This window comes from Hemiscyllium ocellatum, chromosome 4, assembly GCF_020745735.1.
Source record: "Hemiscyllium ocellatum isolate sHemOce1 chromosome 4, sHemOce1.pat.X.cur, whole genome shotgun sequence".
Taxonomy (NCBI): domain Eukaryota; kingdom Metazoa; phylum Chordata; class Chondrichthyes; order Orectolobiformes; family Hemiscylliidae; genus Hemiscyllium; species Hemiscyllium ocellatum.
The window spans coordinates 40,346,016-40,363,490 of record NC_083404.1 but is presented as its reverse complement, the minus strand read 5'-3'; the positions used below and the strand labels follow the sequence as shown (position 1 = coordinate 40,363,490).

The window sequence follows — 17,475 nt, the reverse complement described above, 5'->3', positions numbered from 1 at the left end:
TCCATGCCCTCGGCAGAGTGGGAGGGGGAGTTGAAATGTTGGGCCATGGGACGGTGTGGTTGATTGGTGCGGGTGTCCCGGAGATGTTCCCTAAAGCGCTCTGCTAGGAGGCACCCAGTCTCCCCAATGTAGAGGAGACCGCATCGGGAGCAACGGATACAATAAATGATATTAGTGGATGTGCAAGTAAATCTTTGATGAATGTGGAAGGCTCCTTTAAGGCCTTGGATAGAAGTGAGGGAGAAGGTGTGGGTGCAGGTTTTACAGTTCCTGCGGTAGCAGGGGAAAGTGCCAGGATGGGAGGATGGGTTGTAGGGGGGCGTGGACTTGACCAGGTAGTCACGGAGGGAACGGTCTTTGTGGAAGCAGGAGAGGGGTGGGGAGGGAAATATATCCCTGGTGGTGGGGTCTTTTTGGAGGTGGCAGAAATGTTGGTGGATGATTTGGTTTATGCGAAGGTTGGTAGGGTAGAAGGTGAGCACCAGGGGCGTTCTGTCCTTATTACGGTTGGAGGGGTGGGGTCTGAGGGCGGAGGTGCGGGATGTGGACAAGATGCATTGGAGGGCATCTTTAACCACTTGGGAAGGGAAATTGTGGTCTCTAAAGAAGGAGGCCATCTGGTGTGCTCTATGGTGGAACTGGTCCTCCTGGGGGCAGATACGGCGGAGGTGGAGGAATTGGGAATACGGGATGGCATTTTTGCAAGAGTCAGGGTGGGAAGAGGTGTAATCCAGGTAGCTGCGGGAGTCGGTGGGTTTGTAAAAAAATGTCAGTATCAAGTCTGTCGTCATTAATGGAGATGGAGAGGTCCAGGAAGGGGAGGGAGGTGTCAGAGATGGTCCAGGTAAATTTAAGGTCAGGGTGGAAAGTGTTGGTGAAGTTGATGAATTGCTCAACCTCCTCACGGGAGCACGAGGTGGCGCCAATGCAGTCATCAATGTAGTGGAGGAAGAGGTGGGGAGTGGTGCCGGTGTAATTACGGAAGATCAACTGTTCTACATAGCCAACAAAGAGACAGGCATAGCTGGGGCCCACACTGTGCCCATGGCTACTCCTTTGGTTTGGAGGAAGTGAGAGGATTCGAAGGAGAAATTGTTAAGGGCGAGGACCAGTTCGGCCAAATGAATGAGAGTATGGGTGGAAGGGTACTGTTGGGGACATCTGGAGAGGAAAAAGGAGGGCTTGGAGGCCCTGGTCATGGTGGATGGAGGTGTAGAGGGATTGGGCATCCATGATGAAGATGAGGCGTTGGGGGCCAGGGAAACGGAAGTCTTGGAGGAGGTGGAGGGCATGGGTGGTGTCTCGAACCTACGTGGAGAATTCTTGGACTGGGGGGATAAGACAGTGTCAAGGTAGGTAGAGATGAGTTCAGTGGGGCATGAGCATGCTGAGACAATGGGTCGGCCAGGCTTGTGGATCTTGGGAAGGAGGTAGAACCGGACAGTGCAGGGTTCCCGGACTATGAGGTTGGAAGCTGTGGGTGGGAGATCGCCTGAGGTGTTGAGGTTCTGTATGGTCTGGGAGATGAAGGTTTGGTGAGGAAAATACCTGTGGATGACAACTTTGGCAATCAGTTCTAAGTCAGCCATTTCCCTCAAAGAAGTTACGCTTATAACCGCATATTTTGATGGAATTTTCTTGAGTATCTTTTATTTGATTATTACATTTTCTTTGGCATTGTTATTGTATTGGTATCGTAATTCATCTGTCCTGCATTACTCCCCATCACAACCTTATAATTTGTTATTTTCCCCACCGTCCTCTTGCCTGTAACATTTCCCAGCTCTGACAAAATTCTGCTTCTCTCCATTAATTATAATCGACCTGCTGAATATTCAGAATACAAGAACAGGAGAAGTTACTCAGTCCATCAAGATAGCACCACCTTTCAGTAAAATCACAGATCATCTAATTCTATAGCACTTTTCTACACTTCCTTCATATCCCATGATGACAATAGTGTCTATCAATTTCTGTGTCTAGATTAGAGTGGTGCTGGAAAAGCACAGCAGGTCAGGCAGCCTGCAAGAAGCAGGCAAATTGACGTTTTGGGCAAAAGCTCTTCATCAGGACTGAAGGCAGGGAGCCTCCAGAGTAGAGAGATAAACGGGAGGGGTGGGGGGTGGGGAGAAGGTAGCAAAGAGTACAACAGGTGGATGGGGGTGGGGATGAAGGTGGTAGGTCAGAGAGGAGGGTGGAGCGGTTAGCTAGGAAGAAAGATTTGCAGGTAGGACAGATGACCCTTATGACCATCCACCTATTGTGCTCTTTGCTACCTTCTCCCCACCTCCCTCCCATTTATCTCTCCACCCTGGAGGCTCCCTGCCTTCAGTCCCAATGAAGGGCTTTTGCCAGAAACGTCGCTTTTCCTGCTCCTCGGATGTTGCCTGACCTGCTGTGCTTTTCCAGCACTACTCTAATCTAGACTCTGGTTTCCAGCATCTGCAATCCTCACTTTTGCCTACTCTATCAATTTGTGTCTTGAACCTATTCATTATTGAGCTTCTCTGGGGCACAGAATTCTGAAGCCTGACCACCCTCTGAGCAGAAATCCCTTCTCCTCTTATTCAGAACTGACCTAACCTTATCCTGATATTATGATTCCTTATTTTAGACTCATCAACTAAGGAAAACAGAGTCTAGATTAGAGTCGTGCTGGAAAAGCACAGCAGGTCAGGCAGCATCCTGCTGTGCTTTTCCAGCACCACTCTAATCTAGACTCTGGTTTCCAGCATCTGCAGTCCTTGTTTTAACCATGGAAAACACCTAATCTACATCCATTCTGTCATGCCCTGCAAGAATTCTGTAAGTTTTTATGAGGTCACTATTTTTCTTAACTCTAAGGAGTACAGACCTAGTCTCCTCAACCTTTCCTCCATGGAAAATCTTGCAATCCCAGTGATCAATTTGGTGAACCTCTATTGCACACCCTTAACTTCGTGTATTTTCTCATTTGTTCCTTGTACAAAAACATTACTTTTTGCTCAAATCATAAGTTACAGAATCATTACCATGATCAGAAACAAGCTTTCTCCTTTTATTTATACCACTACTCGGATACAGCAAGATCGGGGGATTTTAAGTTGAAATTACTTCAGGACTTAGTACTAATAATGCTAATGCTTCAAAGTGCACAGTGAAAGAAATGACAACCTCAGCTCAAGATACCGGTCTCAAGCAGCCTGTGTAAGGCAGCTCTTCACTGTGTGCAAAATTACATTAAAAGGGAAAACTTCCTATCAACTCGGAGTTTCCAACAGATTTATTGACCTCTGGTGAGATTAAAATTTGCTGAACTCCAAAAAGTAGCTGCATTAACACATCTACAGACTCCTTGTTTTTGGCAGGTGGCTTGCCGAAATATAATTAAGAGTGCAGCCTGCAAATGGCTTTTATTAGTGACATTTTGCTCGTTTCCTGGAGCACAGCTCTTTTTTTTATTCCCTCTCAAATCTGTCTGTTTACCTTGCAGCAGCTGCCAACATGGAAACTTAATATATTCTGAGGCAACACCATGAACTGGCAAACTGACTCATCAAAAGAAACCATTACAAATTCCTCACTGTGCCAAAGCAAACAAGGCAAAAGATCTCTGTTTAAAATCATGCACTATGTTATACTCCTGCAACGGCTTCACGGCCCTGATGGAAATGATTACGAGCAGGTACCTAACATCTCAACAATTTCCAATACACAAGACTGTGATTTTACAGGTTATAATGACAAGACCGAATAAATAAGGGATCATTTTGTCTGCTGTACATCCACAAGGTAGTTGACACACTATTACAACAGATGTTGCCCAACTGCAGATCAGAAAGAATACAAAGACACAATCCATCTTCATATAATTCCTGGCTGATAACATGCATTTCATGCCACTTTTGAAGTACTATGTCTTACTTGACAGTTGGTTTGATCTCTACATCTTTTCGCATCTATTCAATCAGTCTACACTCCACAAATCCGACAGGTAAGCAAGCTGATCCAAGAATGCAAAGCACAATCACTTCCTGACCCTCTCCAATGAGACACAAATGATGACTAAAAAATGAACTGTTCACTTGCAAACAACATGACTGCCCTCTTTCTCGAACCCAAATTCACTCAAGTAAGCTGAATTTTAATTACTTGAAAGAGATAACAACATGAACACAAATTACGCAAACAGTATATGAATCAGCAATCATGTATTATTGCAATCTCAGGAAGTGAGAGGGGAGAAACAAACCCTTATTTCTGTTATAGAATAAGATTCTTTCTATTTTCCAGCAGTTTTAACCCAACAACGTGAACGTGAGAGGCTAGAAGGGGGGAATCCTGACTTCCAAGGTGTTCTGGTTAGGAACAGACTTTGCGCCATATGTTATAAACACATGAGGAATCAAATGTATTTCAATTTTTTTTTGAGTAATTGTATTGTGAATCAAGTTCTTTTGATCATAAAATTAATCTTGCCCCATGTTCTTATTCCAGCTACAACTGTATGAACCTTCATTAATGTCACTGAATGCTATTATGAGTGGTCAGGCTTTGGGCAGGAGCTTCATTAAAAGCTCTCACTTTCAACATCAATTGATCAAACAAAACCACAAAAATATTAATGAAGGCTGAATCTAACCTCAAGTTATTTAATTATTCCAGTCTTGTAGAAACAAACATTAGTTGAACAGAATAGGTCTCAATTAACAGAGGTGTTTCTCATTTCCATTAACCATTTATTCAGCTGCTGACATCAGCTGCTGACCATATCAGGACCCTTTGAATCAAAATGCACTGAAAACATTTTTACTTACTGTGTTTGTTGCATCTTCCTGCAAAATTGCATCATACATCCTGTTGGCATCTTCATACCTTGTGGAAGAACAAAGCATGGAATAGTTGACTTTTATATGATCAAGTGCTTAAGGGCAATAAATGTTCTTTCATTATCAAATGGCAGGCTCCTGTCATGTATCAATACATGAAAATGCATGAGATGACAAATGTGCAACACCATTCCTTTCATTTGCCAATTACCTGCTTTAAAGTGTTGAAAACCAATAATAGCACCATTAAATAGTAAATGTTATGGTAGGACAAGGCATGCAAACATATTTTGAAAATGATCTGTACACCTTCAATACGCCTTTCATAATTTCTACTCTTATCTTCCTGGAGCAAAATAAACACGTTCTCACATACCTTTCGAGGGATTCAAATCGCATCCCAGTCAATCGCTTCACTCGGTGGCTGCCTGGAAATTGTTTACGTAGTTCGTGCAGACACAGCTATGGATGGAGTAACATTAGTGTAAGTTTTATATGCCTCTCATTCACACTTTCATTCTACTTACAACATACTGATAGTCAACTAACAAGTATTGCAGAATATATTTGCATTAATACTTTGAAAACTTGGATCAAATCACCCTATGACCACGTCAATTCAAATCACTGTAATAATTTCATGGCACAATGTAACTAGGTTTGAAAATGGAAACACAACATTCCAAAAACACAGATTTTCATTTCACAAATAAAGCCAGTAAGTTTGCTTTGTGAACAAAGTCCAATAATGCTTGGCAATTTCTTCCAAATAAGCAAAATGCATAAATTTCTAATTTGTGCAGCTGCATGGATGAAGTCTTGACACTTAAATGTCCCATACATGCACATTTATCATGTAGGTGAATAAAGTCGCATCATTACACTATGCTTTTCCATTCATTACTTACAGTATAATGATATAATATATCACTGGTTTATAAAAATGTGATGGTAAAGTGCTGCACTTAAAACCAACAGTGTGAAATCCAACTGAGAGTTTCTGGTCAAAGATAAGCCAGTATATTTCCTTACCTAGTTCCTCTACCATTAATCCAGTGCAGGCTGCAAGTATTTCCTAATTTTGAAAACCTTCTTGGGAGACTCAACATGGTTCTAGCAATATGTCAATGCTATATTAACATATGAACATTAGACAGGCTGCTTTGTTTCTGAACAAATGAACAAACATCATGTGATTCATATTGAATCACACAGTTGTAAATGACCTGCTGACCATGTCAGAGCTGTTAAAATTGCCACTGAAATAAGTTACACCAAATCAGTTCAAACCAAAAGTTGATTAACCTGAAATGTTAACAATTTCCTTCTACATAGATGCTATCAAGACCTGATGAATATTGACAATTTATGATTTTATTCCAGATTTTCAATATCTGCAGTATTTTGCGTTTGCATGAGTTATTTTCCATTTGTTCAGGCCTTTCAGCTGCACAAGGGCATTGAAATTAACAGATTTTTAGTCTAAAAGGGACACAAAATCAGCTTGTGAAAATTAACATCAATCTATGTAAAGTACTGAAAACATTGACAAGGATCAGACAGAGAAAATGTCAAATGGGCAAGAGCCTTGAAACTTTTAACTTCAATTTGTGATTGTTACCTGTCAGACTTGGAAAAGTGCCTGCAGCCTTTTTAGGCTGTTTTGCCATTTCATTAGACCATGTCGCATTTATTGATGTTAGTCCCACAGCCCTAGAGACTACTATCTTACAAAGGTATACTCCATAAATTTTCAGAAATCCTTTCATGAGTTCCCACATTAAGAACATGGGAGATGTCGCACAGATTCATTATACTGATAATGGGGCTTAGTGAGTTAAATGGAGGGAACTTTGTTTGATTTGCATTTTCTAGAGTATACAAATTGAGTCATTATCTCATAATTGTACTTTAAATGTTAGCAGGATTTGGTACAATTGGTATAGGAAAATTAGTTCCTCTGATGGGAGGGAATCAAGAACAAAGACAAAAATCTTAAAATTCAAGACAGGCCATTTGGAAGCAAGACTGGAGACCACATCTACATGAAAAGGAGAGTAGATGCTAGAATTCTCAAGATGAGAAGGCGATCAATGGTGGGGGCCATCTGAAACTTTCAAATCGGTGATCAATGGACTTTTATTGGACAAGGATATAAAGCCAAAGAGCACAGACAGATGAATAGAGTCATGGTATGAATCAGCCATCAAAGCCATAACAGGTTTGAGATGCTGAGTGGTCTCTTGTTCCTAAAAAGAAGTTTCAGTTTTTGGAGTAAGTTGCCAGGTAAGATGGAAGATGAAGGATGAGAGAAATGTTAAAAACGCTGTCAAGTGGGGCCAGATAGAACAACTGTCAGAGCCAAATTACATGCATTCGCTCTTAATTTGTCCTTTGATATCTGTACTTTAATATAAGTACCAATGAAAAATAGCTTAGATTTCTATCATAAATTTCTTAAAAATGCCCAAACAGCATTTTGAGCTGAAGAGCAATCAGTAATGTAAACCAACTTAAAATCAGTGTGGTGCTTTGGAATGGATTGCTGTTTTGAATAGGGAAACGCAAACCTCCATCTGTTAAAACAATCTGATCCAAGCAAAGGGAATTTTCTTCTCAGTGCTTCTTTGACTTGACATTTAGTATTAAAATGTCCAGGTGCTTCTTGTTAAACTTGAAGCAGTGTAACAAGGTAGCATTCTAATACTGATCCATTTCAGAGTACATAATGGATAGAACATTATGCACTGCAAGTATGTTGCAAATCAGAACCACTTGGCAAGCACTGTTCACTTCCAATTTAAAATTGCTCTTATTTATTACCTAAATCCAAGGAATGAATGAGCGTGAGCATGCCCATCTCCTGCAAAGCTGTGTTGAGGTCTGTGCCACTAGTTTTGGCACAATCACACAAGAACCATGTTAGGTGTTTTATTGACTTTTATTAATTCAAAACTCTTAGAAATTGACCACTCGGACTAGATTTGGGGCTCTGGTCCGTTAACACTGTTAGTGATGAGTTTGCGCATTTCCATTCCGTTTTACGTAAAAACTAGGTACGCTCCAAAATGTTCTGCTGAATAGGAGGGAAAAAGAAAACTTTAGCTGATGATACAACAACCAGGCGTGCAAATTCAAGAATTCAAGCCTAAGTTCTGAGGGGGGAACCGTCAGGATGAATTTTTTTTTAAGGCAGCAAATAGTATTGTTCTGGACCTCACAATCTAGGAATAAGTGGAGATGACGAATGACTTGGAAAAGAAATTGGATGGGCTCTGGTTTAAATTTGTACCTCTGGCACAAGCTGCACACAACATTGATGAGGCCACTTTTACAATACAGCATTCAATCTCGTCTCCCTGCTATAGGAATGATGTTATTAAACTGAAAGAGTTCAGACAAGATTGATAAGGACATGGCTGGGATTTGGAGGGTTTGAGTTCTCGCGAAAGGCTGAGTAGGCTTAGGCGATTTTCCCTGGAGAAGAAAAGGTTGAGGGGTGACCTTGCAGAGATTTATAAAATCATTACAGGCATGGATAGGGTGAACAGCCAAGGTCTTTTTCCTAGGATATGGGAGTTCAAAACGAGTGGGTATTGGTTTAAAGTGAGTGGGGAAAGATTTAAAAGGGACTTGACAGGCAACTTTTTCACACAGAGTGGTATTTGAATGGAAGGAGCTGCCAGAAGAGATGCTGGAGGCAGGTATAATTACAACATTTAAAAAGCATCTGTGTGGGGATACATGAATACTAAGGGGTTAGAGATATATGGGCCAAATGCTGGCCAATGAGACTAGATCAGTTTAGGCTAGCATGGTTAGCACGGACAAGTTGCACCAAAGGGTCTCAGTCCGTGCTTTATAACTCCATGAATCTAAGTGGGACTTGATCCTGGGTCTCCTGATCATAGTTTTTTTTTCAAAGTGCAATTCAGACGGATAACAACCAATTGATATTCAGTGGACTTCACATGTCCAGCCAACTGTGCTGAAATTCATAACTAAAATCATTAGACTGATTTGTGCACTTCACTGATGACTCATTCACAATATATCACAAAAGATGAGTTTCAATCTTACTTTGATCCATATTTATTCAAGCTATCTCAGATCATGAAAAATGATCTCCTGCAAAATAAAGCAAAGTGCATAGCTATACAACAATAACTCTCATTTATATGATACCCTTAATGCAGTACAATGTCCCACAGTGCATCACAGGAATATCGAACAAAATTTATGATCAAATCAATGCAGGAGATATTAGGTTGGTCAAAGAGGTAATTTTAAGCATGGCCAAACAGAAGGATTAAAAAAAGGCGAGAGGTTGAAGTAGTTCAAGCACTTGGAAACCAGACAGTTGAAGGCACAACAACCAAAGAGTAAAAGATACCAGAATGCTCAAGAGGACAGATTTGGAAGAGTGCAGCGATTATGGAGACCTGGAGGAGGTGGTGACAAAGGTGGAAGAAGGCTATAGAAAGATTTGGAGAAAAACATGGAGCACCTTAAAGATGCTGATAGAAGACGAGTATGGAATGAGCTGCCAGAGGAAGTGGTGGAGGCTGGTACAATTGCAACATTTAAAAGGCATTTGGATCGGTATATAAGGGTTTGGAGGGATATGGGCTGGGTGCTGGCAGGTGGGACTAGATTGGAATATCTGGTCGGCATGGACGGGTTGGACCGAAGGGTCTGTTTCCATGCTATACATCTTTATGACTCTAAGAGGAATCTGTTTTGGTCAGCAGAAATAGTGCACTTAATTGCTTGCAGGCTCTGATCAAGTGGTCGCATGTACGCTCTGAATCACAAAATGGTGGGTTCAATTCTCACGCTGTGGCTTAAACACAGAAATCAAGACTGACACTCCACTGTAGCCCTGACCGAATGCTGCAGTATCGAATGACTCGTTTTTTGGATAAGAAATTAACCTAAGGTCTCATCTACTGCCCAGAGCACATTTGAAGGAAGCAGGGGAGCTCTAGCCAGTATCCCTCAATCAACAGCACAAGAAAAATTACTTGCTCGTTATAGCAGATGGTCAGATGTTGTATCTAAACAGCCAAGTCTGCATGTATAGATGAGGATTTGAACAGGAAATGGAATAAGGTAGGACAAAGATGGATGATATCAATTCAAGTTGAAATTGGTGCTCTTGGCGATTAAGATGTGGATTAGAATCATCAGATGAGTACAAGTTGACAAAATGCTCATATGGTTAAAGCTGTCAAACACAGTAGTGTGTCAACGGGTGGGCTAGTACTTGAAACCTGTCACCCTGTTGAGTTGTCAGATTACTGAGATATAGACAGTACAGACCAATTAGGAAGGAAGGTGAGTAGGAGGAATTAAACAAGTACTAGGTTCACTCTTAGGTATGCCTGACTGGCTATAGCTTGGACATGACCAACAAAACTGCATGAATAGTGAATAAAGTAACTTGGGGGAAAGCAAAAGCAGCAACTCAACAAAGGAAAGTGAATACAACACGATCTTTAAAGGAACTGTGTGGCTTCTTTCTGGGAAAGCCCACAATTTTTTATCACTTCAGTCAATTTCGGACTACGAGTAACTTTAAACCTCAGATTCTTTATTCCAGTATGCTTTATTCTAAAACAAAATATTATCTATGCTAGAAATCTGAAATACATGCAGGAGATGCTGAAAATGCTTTGCAGGTGGTCTATTCAGACCTATTTTGTACTGAATTATCTCTCTAAAATACTTAGTCATAATTTGGCTAGGCATGAAATAGTGAGAAAACATTATTAATTATATGAATCGAAGCATTTTCTTCAATTCTTAAGCAAAACGCATTTCAATGAATTTAATGACAGTATGCATGTTAAATTCACAGCTAAAACAACGTAAGAAACTATAAAAATGTATCTGTTATAATTACCTACCACTGCCAAGTCATCACGGCTGCAGTCAAGGGCAGCAATCATCACTTGTTCGTAAATTATCCAAACTAAATGCAACAGAAATTGAAAGGAGAAAAAAATTATGACAGCAATTAAAATGTTGTATCTTCTCAATGAAATCACATTTTAAATTCAAAAAAAGTCATTTATTATCGGTGTAAAACCATACAATGGAAGGGGGGGGGGGGGGGGGGGGGGGGGGGGGAGGGGAGGAAACGGAAAGGGGGGAGGAAACGGAAAGGGGGGGAGGAGGGTGAGTGGACGATCAGGAGGGAGGGAGGATGAGGAAGGAGGAAGGAAGAGAAACATCAGAAGAGAGAATGGGAAAGGAGAAAGCAAGAGAGAAGAAAGAAAAATATATGAAGTGAGAGAAAGAGGAAATTCAGAAAGATGAGAAAAGGAAGGCAGGCAGGCCTATTATGACGATCCATCTGGGAGTAACTGTGTGTCGCAAATACTTCCCAGACAATTCATAAGTGCAGAAACAATTATTTTTTGCTCCATGTTGGTACAGCTAAAACTATTACTTCTCCTTTGAAATATTTTCAGCAAATGTCTTAAACGTACAATATTTCTAAAATTTAAGATAATTTAACAGTGGCCACAGATCAAACAAGACTGCTACTGTGCAGAGAAGAGTTACTGTGACAGAGTAGAAAACAAGGGTGCTCCACAATAAGATTTTATCACGACAGTGGGTCTTTGTTCAACCTTCACCTTGGAATAATTACCATATTAGTAATGATATCAGAGCACTACCTTTGCTGAGAGCACAGTGCATAAAATTCACTCAAATTCTGTGGTTACTGTGGAACCATTGTTTACACCAGAGGCAATGGGAGCTGCTTTACATTGTTAGTCTTGTAAAGACTGCAGTATTTGCCAGTGTGAAAAGGGAAACAGCATTCACCACAGTTTCTCTATGTCGTGTCAAGTCGACTTACTGGTTCAATATTTAAAACAAATTGAAGACAATAAATTCTTAGAAAAAGCCGGACCTTAGAGGAGGGTGTGGATTATGAAAAACAATCTTGTATGCTGAAACACACTGGATCACTGTAACCAATTCACAAGTTGACAATCCTCCTTTCCTGTTGTGTAACCCATATGCTCTACAGCCAAGAATAAAATGTGCTCGCTGCCCACTTTTAGTCCCTAATCTCAGAGGCAGACAGAAAACAGATGAAAAGGGTTACTTTAAAACACATAATGTTTGGAATTAACAATAATGAGGAATCTAATTGAGTGCACCAGGACCCCAAGACCTTTAGTTTTGTTTGTCAATTAACCTGCTACTCTCATATTCAACCAACATTGCCAACATCACTTACAGATGCAACATCAAAGTGCGGTTTGAACATTCATGCCGAGAGCTGCATGCCTTCTCCTGGAATCTGGACTTTATTTTACAATCATCACACATACAGAATAGGCATACAATCCACTTGTGGAATATAGTTAAATACACTATGTAACAAAATCACAAGTGTTAGGAAACTCCAGATGACACAACATAATTAATTAGATAAAGAAATCAGGCAAATGTTTTTTTAAACATAGGTTAAACATGAATATTTGAAAAAAAATTCTTAAGTTTTATTTTCACTGAAACACAAGTAATTGATTATTACAAAATTGGTTCTAGTGATGAAATAAGTATCATTTAAAGGAAGCTAGCTTTTTAATCTAATCTCAAGTGTTCTTAACTCAGGGGTCCTCAATTTGTAATTCTGACTGACAATCATGATCAGACAATTAATTAATTATTTTTTGTACAGCTAGTCATTTATCACAGTAAAGGCAGGATATTAGCCAAATTGGCCATAAACAGGTCCAAGCAGCGGACCGTGGTGGGGGTCATTAAGCCGATTGTCTGCCCCTCTTCCGTGGTTACGTAAGAGCCCGGGTGTCTCTGGGGAAGGAGCACGCAGTGTCCACTCACACCCTGGAGTTGTTCAGGGAGAGGTGAGCGCTGCAGGGAGTGGAGTGTATCATTTCTCCCTCCAACTCGATTTTGATTTAATCCCTGCCCTCCCCTTCACTGTTTGATCACACAGCATTACCCTTTAATGTGAAAGGCACTGCTTGTCACTGGCCACTTGGGTGTTTCCTTTCTTCCTGGTGGTGGAAATTGAATAAAGATTTGTGCACCTTGTGTCTTTCACTGTGTCTCTCACTTACACACACACAGCATGGGTGCTGGGGGGGGGGAAAGCAGGGTATTTCACAACAAACAGAATGGAAGCCAAAACAGAAGCAATTAGATGTGGTGAGAAGGAAAAGTGAGGGACACAGAGGCAGACAGCAATAGCAGGCAGAATAGGAGACTGACCTGCCAGTGAAGACAAAGCAACACAATGGGTGGGTGAGGTCACTGATTACCTTTAAGAGGGATAAATTCCTGTTAGGCTATGGAATCAAAGACTGTTGGCGTCGATTGGAATGTGGAATGTGGAAATCAAAATACTAGCAGATCTCCCATGACCTTATTATATGGTGGAACAGGATTCTAGGGACGAGTGACCGATCCCTGCTCCTAATTCACATTGACGCTTCGCATTGCTCACTATGACTTAAGTGTTCATAGAACATAAAATAGATTTGCTGACACCATCCTTCTTTTGGGTTCTGCTTTGTCCTTTGCCTGTTGTAGTAAAGGAAAACCACTACATATATTAATGAGAAGAAGCTCTACTCTTAAACAAGAAGGAGTTTATCACATGATAGAGATCAGGTACAGATTATATTGGGATGATAGCTCCTAAGGTTAGGAGGATACTTTCTTTAAAATATAAAGCTGTTTTCCTCATCCAAGTAATTAGGACATTATCACGTTAGGTGGCACTGAATAAACTCCACTGCATAATGAGGAAGCAATAGACTAGTGGGTAGTATTGTTAGACTATTAATCCATAGGCCCAGGAAATGTTCCAGGGAACTGGGTTCGAATTCTCCCACGGCAGATGATGAATTCAATAAAAAAGTTGAATTAAGACTCTAATGATGATCATGAAATCATTGTCGATTGTCAGAAAAACTCATCTGGTTCATTAATATCCTTGAGGGAAGGAACTGCTATTCTTCGCTGGTCTGGATTATATCTGATTCCAGACATCCAGCAATCCCTCTGGGATGGGAAATAAATCTGGCCTAGCCAATGAGGCTCTCAAACTGTTAATGAATTCACAAAAAAATACTCTCAACACCATACACAACAGTAACTTTTCAGGACTCTTAGCTTGACTGCAGTGTGCCTGAGAAAATTGAGGGATGTAGAGAGTGAGGGAGGATATGACTAAGTATTTCAGCTGTTGCTGTGGATTCCACATAAGACTTGCAGCTTCAGGCTGGTTGAAGATATTCTGCTGAGATAGATTAACAGATGATAGAATGTCAACTGACTCAATGCATGCGAAGAAAGGTAAAATTTCTGCTACAGTTGATAGCAGTCAATAATTATTGAAGAATACTGAAAAGACAAGGTCATGGCTTTGAGAGTGGAAAGTCTCAGCTGGCAGGTTCATCCTTCAGGCTGATCTGTTTATCATCAATTCTCCAGAAATGGGCAGCAACTTGCTCATTATTTCTTAAGTACACTAGGAACAGAGTTATAGATGGTGAGTGAGTGATAAGGCTTTGCCCTGGGAATTCAGAGGACATCATAAACCATTGAAAGGTATCTTCAAATGGTTATGGAAATCTTCACAATACAAGAGAGTAAATTACCACCTTGCACTGACAATATCATCCCTGCTTATGTTCTCAATATATTTTAATTCTTTACATGAAATATTAAGTTAAACAATGGATAGTGACAATCAATTGTGACAGATGAGGCCTGGAAACATTGTTGTAAACATGACATGAACAAGTGAAAAACTTCCAAGTGCCTATTAATCAAAGAATGAAGTGGCTTACCAGCAATTAACCGAACAAAGCATTCAAAGAAAAAAAACCTTGTACTTATGCAGCAACTATCAGGAACTCAAGTGTCCAAATGTGTCTTAGGCCCAATGAAACACATCTGAAAGGTTAAAAATCACACATCAGGGTTATAGTCCAACAGGTTTATTTAGAAGCACTAGCTTTCGGAGCACTGCTCCTTCAACAGGTGGTTGTGGAGTATAAGACTGTAAGACAAATAAACCTGTTGGATTACAACCTGGTGTTGTGTAATTTTTAACTTTGTACACCCCAGTCCAACACCGGCACCTCCAAATCATGATTACCATCGACACCACTAACTGCCAGCTCAAAGTGGAGAGGATCTCCAAGAAGATCTCACATATCGACATAGATGTCAAGTTTCCACAGAAATGCAGGAAAGCAGGAAAGATCCCAAAAGGATTACAGACTTACAACACAGATTACGCGGAGAGATTGTGCCACACCTCTCGCAAGCTCCTCAATCATCTCATGCACCAACTCTAAAGCAGGCACCATAACCTTTAAACCAAGATGGAGTCCACACGCAGGATGCAACAGTACAATTACGGGACATTACCAAACAGGCAAGGTGACAAAACTACACCACGTACATGCACAAGAACAAGAAACTGGAGAAGCTTGGCATCATCACCAGCAGTAGCCAAGGCCACCCAAGCACCACAGTGGAAAACATCACCACCACGTGGAAGTCAATTGTTAACTTATTGGGCCACACCCTTCAACCCGAAGAGATTGAAGTTCTTAGCTGGGGTCTCAATTTCTGCCCCACCACCAAATGCAGCAGACACGGAGGAATTCATCAGACGAATGAGACTCCAGGAATTCTTTCAAGATGCCAGCAGTGATCCCAATGAGCCCACTGAGGAGCCGGACCAGTCATCACAGGGATCCGTAGACGGGTGACCAAAGGAGAAGTCAACTTGGACCCCACGAGAGGGTCACTGCTCCTCCACTTCCCGCTCCTCCGCCCTTGAGCCCCGCTCCTCCAACCGCCACCAAGACAGAACCCCACTGGTTCTCACCTACCACCCCACCAACCTGCGCATACAACGTATTATCCGCCGCCATTTCCGCCACCTCCAAACGGACCCCACCACCAAGGATATATTTCCCTCCCCTCCCCTATCAGCGTTCCGCAAGGACCACTCCCTTCGTGACTCCCTTGTCAGATCCACACCCCCCACCAACCCAACCTCCACCCCCAGCACCTTCCCCTGCAACCGCAGGAAATGTAAAACTTGCGCCCACACCTCCACACTCACTTCCCTCCAAGGCCCCAAGGGATCCTTCCATATCCGCCACAAGTTCACCTGTACCTCCACACACATCATCTATTGCATCCGCTGCACCCGATGTGGCCTCCTCTATATTGGGGAGACAGGCCGCTTACTTGCGGAACGCTTCAGAGAACACCTCTGGGCCGCCCGAACCAACCAACCCAATCACCCCGTGGCTCAACACTTTAACTCCCCCTCCCACTCCACCGAGGACATGCAGGTCCTTGGACTCCTCCACCGGCAGAACACAACTACACGACGGCTGGAGGAGGAGCGCCTCATCTTCCGCCTGGGAACCCTCCAACCACAAGGTATGAATTCAGATTTCTCCAGCTTCCTCATTTCCCCTCCCCCCACCTTGTCTCAGTCGGTTCCCTCAACTCAGCACCGCCCTCCTAACCTGCAATCCTCTTCCTGACCTCTCCGCCCCCACCCCACTCCGGCCTATCACCCTCACCTTGACCTCCTTCCACCTATCCCACCTCCATCGCCCCTCCCCCAGTCCCTCCTCCCTACCTTTTATCTCAGCCTGCTTGGCTCTCTCTCTTATTCCTGATGAAGGGCTTATGCTCGAAACGTCGAATTCTCTATTCCTGAGATGCTGCCTAACCTGCTGTGCTTTGACCAGCAACACATTTGCAGCCACCCCTCCACTTCTCATCTTTAAACAACTACCAAACCTCAAACAGATCATTGTTCGCAACAAACTTCCCAGCCTTCGGGACAACACCTGTCATGGTAGACACTGCAAGATGTGTCAGAGTGCCGACACGGATACCACGTTACACGTGGGGACACTACACACCATGTACATGGCAGGTACTCATGTGACTCGGCCAATGTTCTCTCTCTCATATGCTGTAGGCAAGGATGCTCTGAGGAATGGTACATCATCCGGGCTTCATCCTCAGGCTCTCTGAACATGTTACCTAGTATGGTAAAGAAAAGTCTGAAAATGAATCTTCCGCTCAGTGAGCAAACCTACATCCAGAACCTCAACCCGAGCTACAAATCTTCTCAAAAGCCGCTAGCATGGTACATTGGCAAGACCAAGCAGATGCTATGACAATGGATGAATGGACACTGCACAACAATCAACAGACAGGAGTGTTCCCTCCCAGTCAGGGAACACTTCAGCGGTCCGGGACATTCGACCTCAGACCTTTGGGTGACCATCCTCCAATGCTGACGTTGGGATGTGCAACAATACAAAGCGGCTGAGCAGAGGCTGATAGCCAAGTTCAGTACCCATCGGCATGGCCTCAACCAGAACCTTGGGTTCATGTACACTTCAGGTGACCCCAATGCACACTCCCTCTCATACACACGCGCAGACACATACACACACTGACTCTTTCTCATACACTCACACATACACGCACCCCCACATGCATCTTCTCACAGACTTATACCACTTTACACTCACATACACATACTGTCACAGACACACATACCCCGACCGCGCGCGCGCACACACACACATACACACACACATATAAGTTTGTAGGTGAACTT

The 17,475-nt window shown here is 42.3% G+C and overlaps 1 protein-coding gene across 1 annotated transcript in view; it reads right to left on the bottom strand.

The window, feature by feature from the left end:
• emc2 (ER membrane protein complex subunit 2) overlaps positions 1–17,475 on the bottom strand; it is a 119,382-nt gene that overhangs the window by 58,735 nt on the left and 43,172 nt on the right. The window contains exons 3-5 of the mRNA XM_060824232.1: positions 10,718–10,782; positions 5,185–5,270; positions 4,797–4,854 (exon numbers count right to left, since the gene is read on the bottom strand). Of these exons, the coding sequence (XP_060680215.1) occupies positions 4,797–4,854; positions 5,185–5,270; positions 10,718–10,782 (209 nt within the window). The remainder of the gene's footprint in view (positions 1–4,796; positions 4,855–5,184; positions 5,271–10,717; positions 10,783–17,475) is intronic.